This window comes from Haliotis asinina, chromosome 9 (genome assembly GCF_037392515.1).
Source record: "Haliotis asinina isolate JCU_RB_2024 chromosome 9, JCU_Hal_asi_v2, whole genome shotgun sequence".
NCBI classification, from domain to species: domain Eukaryota; kingdom Metazoa; phylum Mollusca; class Gastropoda; order Lepetellida; family Haliotidae; genus Haliotis; species Haliotis asinina.
In genome coordinates this window covers 15,453,635-15,467,216 of record NC_090288.1, presented here as the reverse complement: position 1 = coordinate 15,467,216, position 13,582 = coordinate 15,453,635, and the positions used below count along the sequence as shown (strand labels likewise).

Here is a 13,582-nt window from a genome sequence, read left to right as displayed (position 1 = left end):
CCCTTCAAATTTGACACAACTTAGGGGGCGATAGGGTAATCATTGAGTTAATGGGTCCTCACGGCAAACTGAACTTCTGGGTTCGATTCCCCACACGGATGCAATGTTGGAAGCCCATTTCTGTTATTTTCTCCGCCGTGATATTGCTGGACGTTTTTTTAAAAGATGTGTAAAACTCTTTCACTTCTGTTTCCAGATTCTACTAGCCTGCCAATTGACAGGGTGAAGTCGGGGACGGGTGAGGTGGTATCCATTGATGAGGAGAACTCCGGAGCACAGGTTCTGCTGTCCGTCGGGACCATGGTGCTTTGTGTCCTGGTTTCTGTGCTTTAGATTCCATCATGCTATGTTCGACTGCAATACGATTATATCATTACTGATGATGTGGTACTTTTAAGCATTCCTGTCAAGCGATGTTCTACAAGTGAGTGGGTGCCACTCAAAATATCACTTAATGGTTATTACTGCTTCCTAGCAGTTCCTGTAAAATACCCATAACTACCTACCCATGTACACGTAAAGCCCCGGTCATTCTGTGTGGAGGTGTAGACTAGTGGTTAAAGCGTTCTTTCGTCATGCCGCGTTCGAGTACCCAAGGAGTCAAATTTGAACTCGTTCACTCACTCATTTCGACTTATATTCGACGACATCGTTTCGATTTGGGTATTGGAAAGACCGGTCCTAGAAATAAGAAATTTTCGGCCTTTGGTTCATCACCATCGACATCGAACTATATTTTTTGTTTGTGTTAAATATCAACAGTTTTTTTCTGAAACATGTTTTTAATATATCGCAGGTCTACTCAGGAATGTCAAAGGTCGGTCTCTGTACAAGCAGAATTATTGTTACAAACAGATGTTATGGGTGCTGTTTTACAGGAAATGTTTGTGGAAACATTCGGCAACACCAATATACCATATTACGTCAACAAACCCCGCGACACTTAGAACCGTGTAGATCAAGAACAAAAGTCATCAGAGAGTGTTTCTGTTTAAGAATACTACCTTATAGAAAATGTTGCTAGTACCTGTTATCTTGAAATTGATACCCGTTTGTGTTCTTTAAGGGTATATTGTCAAATTATGATTCTTTAAAGCTGAGAGGTAATAAGAGTAGACCGCACCCAGTCCAGACGGGTTATCTTCAAGCGGGGCGCGGAATGACGGGACGGGAGTATTGCGTGTGGACTACATTTAGCGCCTGTCCGTCCGTTTGCGCTGTTCTGATTGGTTGCATTGAAACAGTGCCGGCAGGGTTTCTCAGGGATTCTTCCCCTAGAATCTTTAGGTAGATCAGTCTTTCTGAACAGGCGCAACTTAAAGCAGCTGTTCTTTGCCCCTTACATCTCGAACTCCCATATAAATTGTAGTTGAAATTCTGACTAAACAAACAGCCCTGTACTCATTATTATTACGGACGAAATGATCATTTGATATTAATTATTAATGCGTATCCGTATGTTTTCGGTAATACTGGTTTTATGACGAGGCACACCGTTGGTCAGATTCATCCACGTGACCCATACACTCTCGATACCCATGTAAATGACTTATCAGTCGGTTTGCTTATTGAGACAAATATCTCAAATATTTGTTTACATGCGGCCTGCAACAGTTAGTAATCAAATAGTCAAAACAATACTACAGAATACAAGTGCGTCATTTTTATTGTACTTGTTGATTATAGTTGAAATTACGAATTTCCACTTTCTAATTCATCGTTTGTATTGTGCACATACCCCTTTAACTACCCATCTAAACCTGATACTTTCCTCTTTGATAGTATGACGTAAGCAATAGTACATTATCCCCAAAGTCTACGGCTTCACTATTGAAAGTTGTGTCGCAAGAGTCTTATTGTGTATTTCCGCTTCCAATGTTTGTAAATACTAACAATATTGTGAACATTATGGAATATCCGCAATGGTGCTTAAAAGGTTCTTCATTCTGTCTGATGTGCAAGCTAGGGAATTAGCGTTTTTCTGTTATTTTTTTTAAAAAAAACATGTCAAATAACTATCACAAAGCTGACCTAGATTTTAAGTGTGATTAGCTAGGAGTTGGGATTCTGATAGCGACAAATAAACCTATTTATACTGAAAAGGAGTCCTTGGTTCGTTCATGAGAGAAACTTATGTGGTTCAGGCACTGTGAGACTGACAAAATTACAAAACGAACGCTTTTGGTATTAAAGGAGAGGTAACCCATGGCCGCGGAACAACAGGACACAAAAAGGTCTGCTGCTTTTCAAGCTTTAACGAATGACTCTATAATTTTATTTGGCGGGTGCAGATCTTCCCGTGATTCAGCTGGTTTTCAACATTCACAACTACAGATGAGATCGGTTTGAGCAGGTAGGGAAGGTTGGTGTATTCCAAAAGGCAGCTCGACTCGACCTAAGCGGCAGCCAGTGGCATTTTGTCGTCTATGGCATCAGTCGTCTATTGTCCAGCGCTTATTATCAAAACCAGAGCCAAGTTATCTTGGACCCCCAATCACATCGGCGCCAAGGGTTCAAACTCTCGTACCAGTGTAACAAGGTTTTCTCCAGTGTTCCTTGAAGTCATATTAGTTCCATCGGGTACCATATGTACACCCTACTTCTGAGATCACTCATCCAGGCCATTGCTAAATGCGGCCTAATACTATGTTCACTCGCTCACTCAATATTTCTAGTTTTAAGTTCTTCTTTCAGTGTTGTGAGTCGGTATATTTTGAATAATAAGTTCTGCCGTTTGCAGTGCTGTATTTCATATTAAAAAAATCAAGAAAGGATCCGGTGAATTTCGGGTAATGTAAATGGATAAAGTGTAGCAGCAGAAAACGCATCACTAATCGCCTTCAAATATTATTCTTATTTCATTCAAATGCCGTGTGTAATAGTCCAATAGTTTCCCTTGTCTAGTCATTCAAAAAACGTTGCTCGATTGTGTGTACTACGTCACTTCCTGCTGCGATGAACTCACGGTTGAGATGCACTCTTCCCGACTTTCTGTAACACATGTGTACATATATCGCAATAGAAAATATTTTTGCTTTTGCTGTGTGTATTTATAAGACATGTAGGTGTACCCAGTAGTTTTGGTGTGAAAGTGCACAAATCTACGCATAACTGGGGTTTCTGTATGTAAATCTTTGTCACGTGGTCGTATTCGCCTGTTTTGTATGTTTTTGTGTATTAATATATGTATCAAATATAGCTACAATGTTGTTTATCATCTAATTTAAGTTTCCACGTTATGAACCCTAATGAACTTTTATGAATTCAGTCATAACTCACTGTTATATGTTTTCTTGCAAAACCGTTAATATTTAGGTAGTCCAATTTTCAATCACCAGCTCAGTTTGCGAACAGTTCAAACGCAGTTTGAGCAAGTGTCTATATAAGAAAAAATGGAAGGGCTTTTTTATGATATCGTGTGACTTGTTAAAGAAGGTTGTTCAACCGTATATCTCAAAGAACACTGAATTCTATCCATTCTGCTAACATTGATGCTGATTTTAAAGTATGTCATGATTCATATGAATAGGTGCGTGTTACACGGTTGTCACATGTGTAATCACGCGCTGGTTTTATGACCTGTGTAATTTGTGTAGTTCGTTTTGAATTAATTACTTCATTCATGTTGGTGCCTTTCTTAACCAAATGCAACTTATTTCGATTCCATTTTCCATTGTAAATATCGTTTGACCATTGCTTTTTAAAAATAATTTCGAAAGACATTTCTTGTTGATCTAAACTTTACGTATCTCTGTCACACCCCAGTGATCTTATACATACCAGTTTGACGGGTTGTAACATCGTAGTAATTGGACTCAATATTAAACACATATTCTTCTTTTAAAGATGTGTTTGCAATGGCTTTCGATGGGGGTGTTTAGCGTTAACGGCAAATAGAATATCTGATGCCAGATAAGTTATTTATTTATCGATGCACTGATAGAGCGCGGTGTTCCCATTGTGTGTACTTATGTCTGTACAGTACTGCATTTCGTTGCTGTGGCATCACCCTATGCCGATTATCTCATCCTAGAGCTAGTCGGTAAATAAATGTAAACAAAATCTTTTGTGTTTGTGCTTTGTTGTTTTTCTTTGGATTTATTTTATGTTAAAGAGCATTTTTTTCCATTTAGTAAGAGAGTGAGTATAGTCATACGCCGCTCTCAGCAGTGTTCCAGTTATATGGCGACGGTCTGTAAATAATCAGGTCTGGACCAGACAATCAAGTGATCAACATTATGAGCATATATCTATATGGGATACTATGACATGTTACAATGAATTCAACTCTGACAACCCGATCCCGCTAGTCGCCTATTACGACAAGCATGGGTTACTGAAGATCATTTCTCCAGTAACCCATGCTTGTCGTAAGAGGCAACTGCGTCACACAAAAATAATCAATTCTGTAGCAGACAAATCATTGGTTCTTGAATAAAAACGAAAATGTTGAATAAAATTGTTAAAGAGGGAAAAGGGTATTTCCATAGTCGCTGAAAGGTCCTACTATTGTCTTACTACTATATGCTTTCATCTGTATCACGAGTACTCTAAAATCATGATATCACTGAGAAAAAGGACTTAAGAAGATCCGGGCTAGAACTGATCTTCAGTAACTCGTTTTTGTCTTACGAGGCGACAGACAGGGTTGGTGGTCAGGCTTGATCACGTGGTTGACACGTCATCGTATCCCATTTGCGTAGATTGATGCTCATGTTGTTGATCACTGGATTATCTGGTCCAGACCCCAGATTCGCTGCCATATAGCTGGAATATTGCCGAATATTAGGCGTTACATAACAAACAAAAACAATCTCCGCCATGATACTATTCGTGTTGAGTGTTGCTGTCGATCCGACAAATTGGAGGGACATCTCAGGGTGATATGGTGAGTTCCTAAACAGCCACCATACACTTTTAGAGACACGTGCATCCCATTATTGTACCACGTCTGGGTGTCGGTTCCTTTGATCTCACCCGCGGTGTATAGGCTGGAAGACAACAGTTTTGTCTTGAAGGCAGATTTCGTCTGCCATTGGCTCCTAAAAGCCACGCCCCACGGCAGGAGGACTGAACTCAACATTGTTCAACATTGCACACAATCTATGTCAGTCAAGGTTTGCAACAAGGGAATGAAATGGTTTCAGATGAATTTACAAGCTGAAATTGAAGAGTTGTTTATGTTGTCAACAGTGAAATCCATCAGTTCTGGAATGTTTTCGGCTACTCGTTGTCTCCAGATTTCGAAAACCCAATATGCCCACTTCGTGTTCTATGAGTATTCTTACACTCAGTTTCAGACAGTAATTTCTGAATGTCCTCACCATTCACTGGCTTGCCAAATCTTGAAGATGCGTCTTCGCTTTTGGCGGAAAATGAACCACAGGCAAACTGTGGCGCAAATGGGCTGCGCATCATAGAGAAAATGACTAGTCTTCGTTACATGCGAGCGAAGCGAGCAAAGGTTGGCAACGTACTTTCCTCGCTTCAGTTTGGCAAATATTTTCATGTCAAAATAAAATATCGCCACCATCAAATGTATACGCACATTTCTTCACTGGGTTGTGCTCTCATTTTAAGCGCAACTCGTGGTAGATCAGACCGTTCTTCGCTTCCATTCCCCCTTCCAGCTGCCGGGTCAGCGGGGTGAAGGAACTGGAGGGTATTATTCTATATAGATACTTACAGTTACCTCCCCTGCATCATTCACCCATTGCGCCAGTAGTGTTTTTATGTAGAATAAATGTTACGAAAATTCTAACAATAGCGACGACAGATAAGACAAATAAACTTCAACAGGTTCACGATAAAATTAGGCAATATAGTAATTCTTTTAAATTTCTGCTTATTCATGTTCAGTCACTCCCTTCAACTGGAAGCTGGCAGGGTTAATGGAGGCGAAGAACGGTCTGAGCGGCTCTTAAAATGTGGAATAAAACATATTTCACGTGAGTGATTACTAAACATGGGGTAAGAAATGTGAAAGCACAGCCAAGTGAGTGTACCTTTGATGGAGGCGATATTTTATTTGGACATGAAAAATATTTTTCGAACCGAAGCGAGCAAAGTACGTTGCCAACCTTTGCTCGTTTCGCTTGCATGTAAGAAGACTTTGGCTGTGAATGAACACATGTCATCGAATATATCCGATTTCACCCGAAAGTCCCCCACCATGAGAGTGTCTACATCGTCCTCATTCTCCGTTTGTGAAAGCGTGAGCTGGGAAAGTCCCTGAAATGCATGAAATTCATTTTCCATGACTGACGCGATCTGTGACAGTGTTAAGTCGTATATGTCCTCGTCCCACACTACAAGTGCACTCATTTTGGCAACTAGACTGAGAATGAAACGGTCGTTAGAACTTTTAAATCTTCCCGCTTCCCATACATAATAGGCGTGGTACAAGTCAGTTAGCTCATCCAATCCTCGATCTGTGCTCGTATACACCACAGTTTTGCCGGAGTTGATTGACAGGTGTTGAGGAAGCTCGAGCAAAACTCTCTCGTCTCCCACCTGTCAATCAACTCCGGAAAAACTGTGGTGTATACGAGCATACATCTCGGTTTGAAATGATCTAACTAATACTTCACCCATGACGACCGGTCTGGAATTGGTCACCGGACTCCTGTTTCCTGTGTGACGATAAGAGCACGTGGAATTCGAGATTTTATGTGCGCTTTCCGACAAAATTCCAGTTCAGCACACACACTTTCTACCAGCGTGGGTGGTGAGTAACCGAGTGGTTAAAGCGTTCCCTCCTTACGCTGAAGGCCAAGGTTAGAATCCCAAGATTACAATATGTAGAGCCGATTTCCGGTGTCCGCCTACGTGATATTGCTGGAATATTGCTAAAACTAAAAGCGGCATAAAACCATACTCAATCAGTCATTCACTCACACCTTCGGGGTCATGTGGTCACATCTCAGTCTAAACATATCGGCGAATCTTAACTGCACAGATCGATGCCAGATTACTGGATGGTTGATCCAGGCTCAACAATGCCGTCACACAGACCGAACAGTGCAGAATGCGGAGTTTAACAACAAACAAAACAGAAATGGTTTTGTCGTAGTCCAGTACATGAATTAACGGTTAACTTTTCAAATCTCCCATCAGTACTGCACCTAGGATTCACATTGACTGGGGAATAACTGGACCATCACCCTATGATAACTGCACCACGGTGCCGTTTCTATACAAATTATTCACAATGTTAATATTTCAACACTGACATCTAGACACAGTGAGTGAATTTAGTTTTACACCGCTTATAGCAATATTCCAGCAATATCACGCAGTGGGACACTAGAAATAGGCTCCCTATATTGTACCCATGTGGGGAATCGAACCTGGGTATTCGGCGGGACGAGCGAACCCTTTATCCACTAGGCTACCCAAAGGCCCATATATACAAACAGAAACTTTTCGAAATAAACGAGCATGACTATACTAGCCTTCACAAAACAAAAATTAATTCATAAACACGTCCAAACAAACAAGCCAGTGAGTGAGTGAGTTTTGTTTCACGCCATTTTGGGCACTATTCCAGCAATGATACGGCTTGGATCACCAGATATGGGCTTCACACATTGTACCAATGTTAGGAATCGCACCCGGGTCTTTGGCGAGACGAGCAATGGCTTTAACCACTCGGCTTCCTCACCGTCCCTTTTAAAAAGCAAACACAGGATGTATATCGCTTAAGCTAAATCTGGCCATATATTAGATAGTTCTTGTGCTGTTCAAAGGTTTTGAATTTAACTCGGAAGATGTAGTAACGAGCATCTCTGGGGAAACGACATGGCATTGTCCAATGGAACATACATGTATATGCATCTGTGTACTTTTAGTTTGTACAATAAAACTATCAAGACTTACAGATAGAATCAAGCTTTTTGTCCCGTGTTTGGGAACATGATTATAATGATTATATAATAATTATAATAAGAAGAAGAGGAACGATAACAGTCATGCAGTTTATTGTCAGTGGTGTTGTGTGCAATACAATGCATATCGAATAAAATTATAAAACAATTGTTTTGTATACACACTTCAATTCAAATCATAAACAGCAACATATGACAAATAGATTGACGATAATAAAAGTGAGTGAGTATGGCTTTACGCGACTTTTAGCAATATTCCATCAACATCACGGGGGACACCAGTAATGGGCCTCACACTATGTACCCATGTGAGGAATCAATTTCGGGTCTTCAGCGTGATGGGCGAAAGCGTTAACCACCAGGCCATCGCTCCGCTAGTCAACGCGGCGGTAACCACCAGGCTACGCCATCGCTCCGCTAGTCAACGCAGCGTTAACCACCAGGCTACGCCATCGCTCCGCTGGTCAACGCGGCGTTAACCCAGATAACTCAAGATACGAGATGTACATGAAAGACGTTAAACAACAAAATGGAGATTAGAATCCCATCAATTAAACATCGACTCTTCAATGGTCATTTAGAGTGAGTTTGCGTGTTTAATTTAACGCCGCACTCAAGAATACTCCATCTATATGGCGGCGGCTGAAATAATTAAGTGTCAGCCAGACATTCCTGTGATCAACAATCGATCTTCGCCATTGGGATACAGTGACATGTGTCAACTAAGTCACCGAGCCTGACCACCCCGTTAGTCGCCTCTTACGACAAGCATGTGTTACTAATGACCAGTAACCCGGATCTTCACACAATAAACATGAACACAATAGTAAGAAATGAACTTGAAAATAATTATTTCGTTTGGAATTCAATAATTCATCCACACCAAAAGTTATACACCTGTTCGTATTATCACCTGTTTCCTCACAAACCTTTTGCCTTCGAATTCTCGTCTTAGAGGACTAAGACTTATTTTCGATACGTTCGTATTCTTAACTGGGAATTCTTAACTTTGTTCGTAGTCAATGTCTTAATAATGGGCTTTAGAAGTTCGTAGGGCTACGAATGTTTCCAGAACTATTCTCGAAACGTTCGTAGCCCTACGAACTTCTTAAGCCCATTCTTAACACATTGGCTACGATCAAAGTTAGGAATTCTTAGGGCTACGAACGCTTCGAGAATAAGGGCCCTAGGTCTACATTTACGGAGCTCGTAAGTCGTAAGTTAATGCTTATGTATGGTACTTACGACTACCTTAGAGCTAAGGGAACTTCGAATCTTGACTCTGGCCTTACTTAGGTAAGATTCATCACGTTATCAACTCCAACCGTATGTGCACTAGAATGCTTATGCCTTCCAAGACAAGACTCAAATAAAGTCACCCTGAGCATGGCGATGAGCATGATCACAAACTGAATCAAAGGCACTCCGATGCAACAACAGACGAAGGCATAGAGAGTCGCACTTCCAGGATTACCCTGCCAGTCCAACACAGGGTATATGGAGCTGTAGCCTAGGCCATTAGTTCCACCCGCAGCCTGAAACACCGCTGAGAATATGGCGTAGACGATAGCCACGATAAAGGGATGGAAGAAGTGGAGCCATCTAACTGGCGATGCTGTGATACAGAGGTTGACGATGACGTATATTGTGTTGCCGGCGTGGGTGATGTAGCTGACATCTGAGATGACTTTTCCCGCTGGAAAAGTAGGGATGTTGTCTTTTAACAGGGCGGATATTTCCCATACATGTTTGGCATACTGATTCCACCCCCGTGGTAACACACGTCTTTACATTACGATGATTTAAGTTGTTTGTTTGTTTGTTTGTTGTTTAACGCCACACTCAGCAATATTCCAGTCATATGGAGGCGGTGTGTAATAATCAAGTCAGGACCAGACAATCCAGTGACCATCATCAAGGGCTCCGATTTACTCAGTTGGTACACGCTGACATATGTTAACCAAGTCAGCGAGTCTGACCACCCGATCCCGTTAGACGCCACTTACGACAAGCGTGGATCATATCTAATCCAGATCTTCACAGGTCGACATTAGGGTGAGCATTGCTGTGTTTATGTTGATATTCCGGATAAGGTATGCAGTGTTCAAAGATATCAACATGTGTACGGAACTAACGAGCAAAAGAAAGTACAGACTTGAAAGTAGCATTTGAAAAAATATTATAATATATATAAATAACACAATTACAAACGTGATCCAGCCACGACACGTCCTAGCTGTTTTGGAGTCCACATCACGCATGGGACTTGTCTTCGGGTGACTTTGAGGGTGGGAAAACGTAACGACATCCCCACAAGTCACACGTGACGTGAAGGTAAAGACACAGGGCTTTCAGTCTACAGTAACCACAGAACACTGTGGCCGATTGTACGAAACATGAGAAGTACACGTAGCGTGAAGACTGTCGTAAACCTGGCCAATTCACGCTACTAAGCGCCACGGCATCGACCCTGTTAAAGGCAGGTCACTTCTGATGATACTGCCAGTTACCCCGGGGTACCTGTTTTACGTCGATGTGAATCATGTGCAACACCCAACATGTCTAGCCAATGTAAGAAAACTAGCAACAGTAGTGTCGTCACAAAGAGAAGGTACACTCACGCGACTTGAACACATTGAAGGTAAATATACATGACTATAACACACTGAAGGTAAATATACATGACTATAACACATTGAAGGTGTATGCACGTAAATATGACATGCAGAATGTGAACTTAAATAAACATAATTCACTGAATGTAAACTTAGACAAATGTAACAAACTGAATGTTATCTGAAGTACATATAACATACTGAATGTAAACTTACATAAACATAACACACTGAATGTATACTTACATAAATATTACACACTGAATATAAACTTACATACATATAACACACTGAATGTATACTTACATACATATTATACACTGAATGTAAACTTACATAAATATAACACCCCAAATGTAAACTTAGATAAATGTACCACACTGAATGTTAATTTACATATATATAACATACTGAAGGTGTACTTACGTGAATACAATAGAACCCAGAACAAAACTGTCACTAGCACACTGACGGTGTTGCTCAGGTTTTGCCAAACCCAAGTCACTTTGAGAAACGTGGGCATTCGGTTGACGTCACCTGCGCCATGAAACTATGAGTTAGTTCTCAACCTCAACTGCAACCAGTAGCAAAACAGGGTAGTTTATTGTTATACAAAGCAACCTTAGTGCTGACACTGTGATATGTCTGTGTTAAGGTAGGGATTTACGATCACCATTGCGCTAAGACTGTGGTAAGTCTATGGTAAGGTGTGGGAGTTACGATCACCTTAGCGCTAAGACTGTGGTAAGTCTGTGTTAAGGTGTGGGAGTTACGATCACCTCAGCGCTAAGACTGTGGTATGTCTGTATTAAGGTGTCGGAGTTACGATCACCATAGCGCTAAGACTGTGGTATGTCTGTGTTAAGGTAGGGATTTACGATCACCATAGCGCTAAGACTGTGGTATGTCTGTGTTAAGGTGTGGGAGTTACGATCACCTTAGCGCTAACACTGTGGTAAGTCTGTGTTAAGGTGTCGGAGTTACGATCACCTCAGCGCTAAGACTGTGGTAAGTCTGTGTTAAGGTGTGGGAGTTACGATCACCATAGCGCTAAGACTGTGGTATGTTTGTGTTAAGGTGTGGGAGTTACGATCACAATAGCGCTTACACTGTGGTATGTCTGTGTTAAGGTGTGGGAGTTACGATCACCATAGCGCTAAGACTGTGATATGTCTGTGTTAAGGTGTGGGAGTTACGATCATCATAGGGCTAAGACTGTGGTATGTCTGTGTTAAGGTGTGGGAGTTACGATCACCATAGGGCTAAGACTGTGGTATGTCTGTGTTAAGGTGTGGGAGTTACGATCACCATAGCGCTAAGACTGTGGTATGTCTGTGTTAAGGTGGGGGAGTTACGATCACCATAGCGCTAACACTGTTGTATGTCTATGTTAAGGTGTCGGAGTTACGATCACAATAGCGCTAAGACTGTGGTAAGTCTGTGTTAAGGTGTGGGAGTTACGATCACCATAGCGCTAAGACTGTGGTATGTCTGTGTTAAGGTGTGGGAGTTACGATCACAATAGGGCTAAGACTGTGGTATGTCTGTGTTAAGGTGTGGGAGTTACGATCACCATAGCGCTAAGACTGTGGTATGTCTGTGTTAAGGTGGGGGAGCACTCACTATATGATTACACGATGCCATTTAGAAAGTGGTCAAGTGCAACATATGTCATATTTGGGATTTCACTTTCTCAGTAAAGTGCAAAGTCTAGTACTTTTTGGTTGAGTCCCATCCGGGATATATGTTATGCATAATTTATATAATACATGATTACATAAAAAATTACTTTCTCCACTAAGTTGGGGGCACCAACTGCAGACCCTGTGCAGATGAACTGCACGAAGATCATAAATGAAATTGCAGAAAAACGTTCAAACATTGTGCATGTGAACAGGTACTATTGGGTGTAAAGTGTTGTTAAGAATTCTCAGTTTCATAATTTATTAAATTAATGACAATAATCCTTTCAAAGTTATGAATGTGTTAATGCATCGGTTCACGTGTAAACAGTACTTTTAAACAGTATGGATCATTCTGCAAAATTTGGTTTAGAACAGTTGACTGAGGTGAGTGGCTTCATTTACACTAGTGAGTCTAAACGTGTCATGGTTAGGATCCATATAGACATGTTTATGATTCACCATGCGTACCATTTATTATGTCTTTCCTTTTCAGGTGGCAATAACCCACAGCGATGAACTCAATGATGGTGCCCAAGGTTAAGATGAAGAACATCCAGTTGGTGAGATACACAAACCATTTTATGTTGTCCTGGTCAGTTCTCGTCCAGGTGTGTCGGTCAGTCAGTCCCGACAGGATGATCATGGCGACGTGATAGACTGCAATAACACCGCGCCAACACAGGTACACATTTGGCCAACCCCACTGTAAAGGTAACAGTGAGAAATGTACGGGTAACATCAAATCTGGTACTGTTATGAAAAGGTAATATTATGATGGCGATTGGTAACATAAAGATAGGTATTGGCATCCCAGATTCAACGGGTAACATTAGATGTAGAGGTCAACATATAAACAGGTACTGTCATACCAAACAGTAGCTGTACGGGTTCAGAAATAAACAGGTACTGTCAACCCAGATTTAACGGGTAATATTAGTTGTAGAGGTTAACATATAAACAGACACTGTCATCCCAGATTTAACAGGTAACGTTAGCTGTTGAGGGCTGCATAAATAAACGTATTATCAGCCAAAAAAGGACGGATAACATTAGGAACTGCATAAGGTAATCTAAGTATAGGTACTGTCACCCCAAATTGAAAGGGCTCCCTTACGCTTAGTCCTTTTTGCAATGCTGAAACGGTAAATGAAGAAAGTGTAAATTTTCCCCAGGTTTGTCTCTTCCCTATTCACTGGGACTACATTTCAAAACAAAAGAAATTATTTACTTCAATCTTCAGCATATATATTCCGAGACTAAGCATTTGTCAAGGTCGGACAACGCACGCAACAACCAGTGTTCCTCTATTTACGTTCTTTCTTTTAGAATATTACGGGTGTCAAATAAAAACAGTAATTTGCCTCGGGGTTAGTGGGTTTGGGAAGAAAAACCCAAG

The 13,582-nt window shown here is 41.1% G+C and overlaps 2 protein-coding genes across 3 annotated transcripts in view; one reads left to right on the top strand and one right to left on the bottom strand.

Moving 5' to 3' along the window:
• The window catches only part of LOC137296727 (uncharacterized), a 65,486-nt gene extending 61,422 nt beyond the window's left edge, over positions 1 to 4,064 (top strand). For both annotated transcript variants that reach the window (XM_067828561.1, XM_067828560.1), the window contains one exon: positions 197 to 4,064. In XM_067828561.1, coding sequence (XP_067684662.1) covers positions 197 to 333 — 137 coding nt within the window. In that variant the 3' untranslated portion in view covers positions 334 to 4,064. The remainder of the gene's footprint in view (positions 1 to 196) is intronic.
• Positions 4,065 to 7,962: 3,898 nt separating this feature from the next.
• LOC137296344 (protein rolling stone-like) lies at positions 7,963 to 12,883 on the bottom strand. The gene is made up of 3 exons (XM_067828119.1): positions 12,655 to 12,883; positions 10,928 to 11,038; positions 7,963 to 9,582 (listed from the first exon to the last, which is right to left on the bottom strand). The coding sequence occupies exons 1-3, from the start codon at positions 12,827 to 12,829 to the stop codon at positions 9,179 to 9,181; spliced, it is 690 nt and encodes a 229-aa protein (XP_067684220.1). The 5' UTR covers positions 12,830 to 12,883; the 3' UTR covers positions 7,963 to 9,178.
• Positions 12,884 to 13,582: the final 699 nt, after the last annotated feature.

Coding starts and splice junctions, on each gene's coding strand:
- LOC137296344 (XM_067828119.1), bottom strand. CDS start 12,829: ATGATCATCCTGTCGGGACTGACTGACCGACACACCTGGACGAGAACT. Junction 11,039..12,654: donor AAGGAAAGACATAATAAATG/GTACGCATGGTG, acceptor TTCATGGCGCAG/GTGACGTCAACCGAATGCCC. Junction 9,583..10,927: donor CTGGGTTCTATTGTATTCAC/GTAAGTACACCT, acceptor CTACTTTTCCAG/CGGGAAAAGTCATCTCAGAT.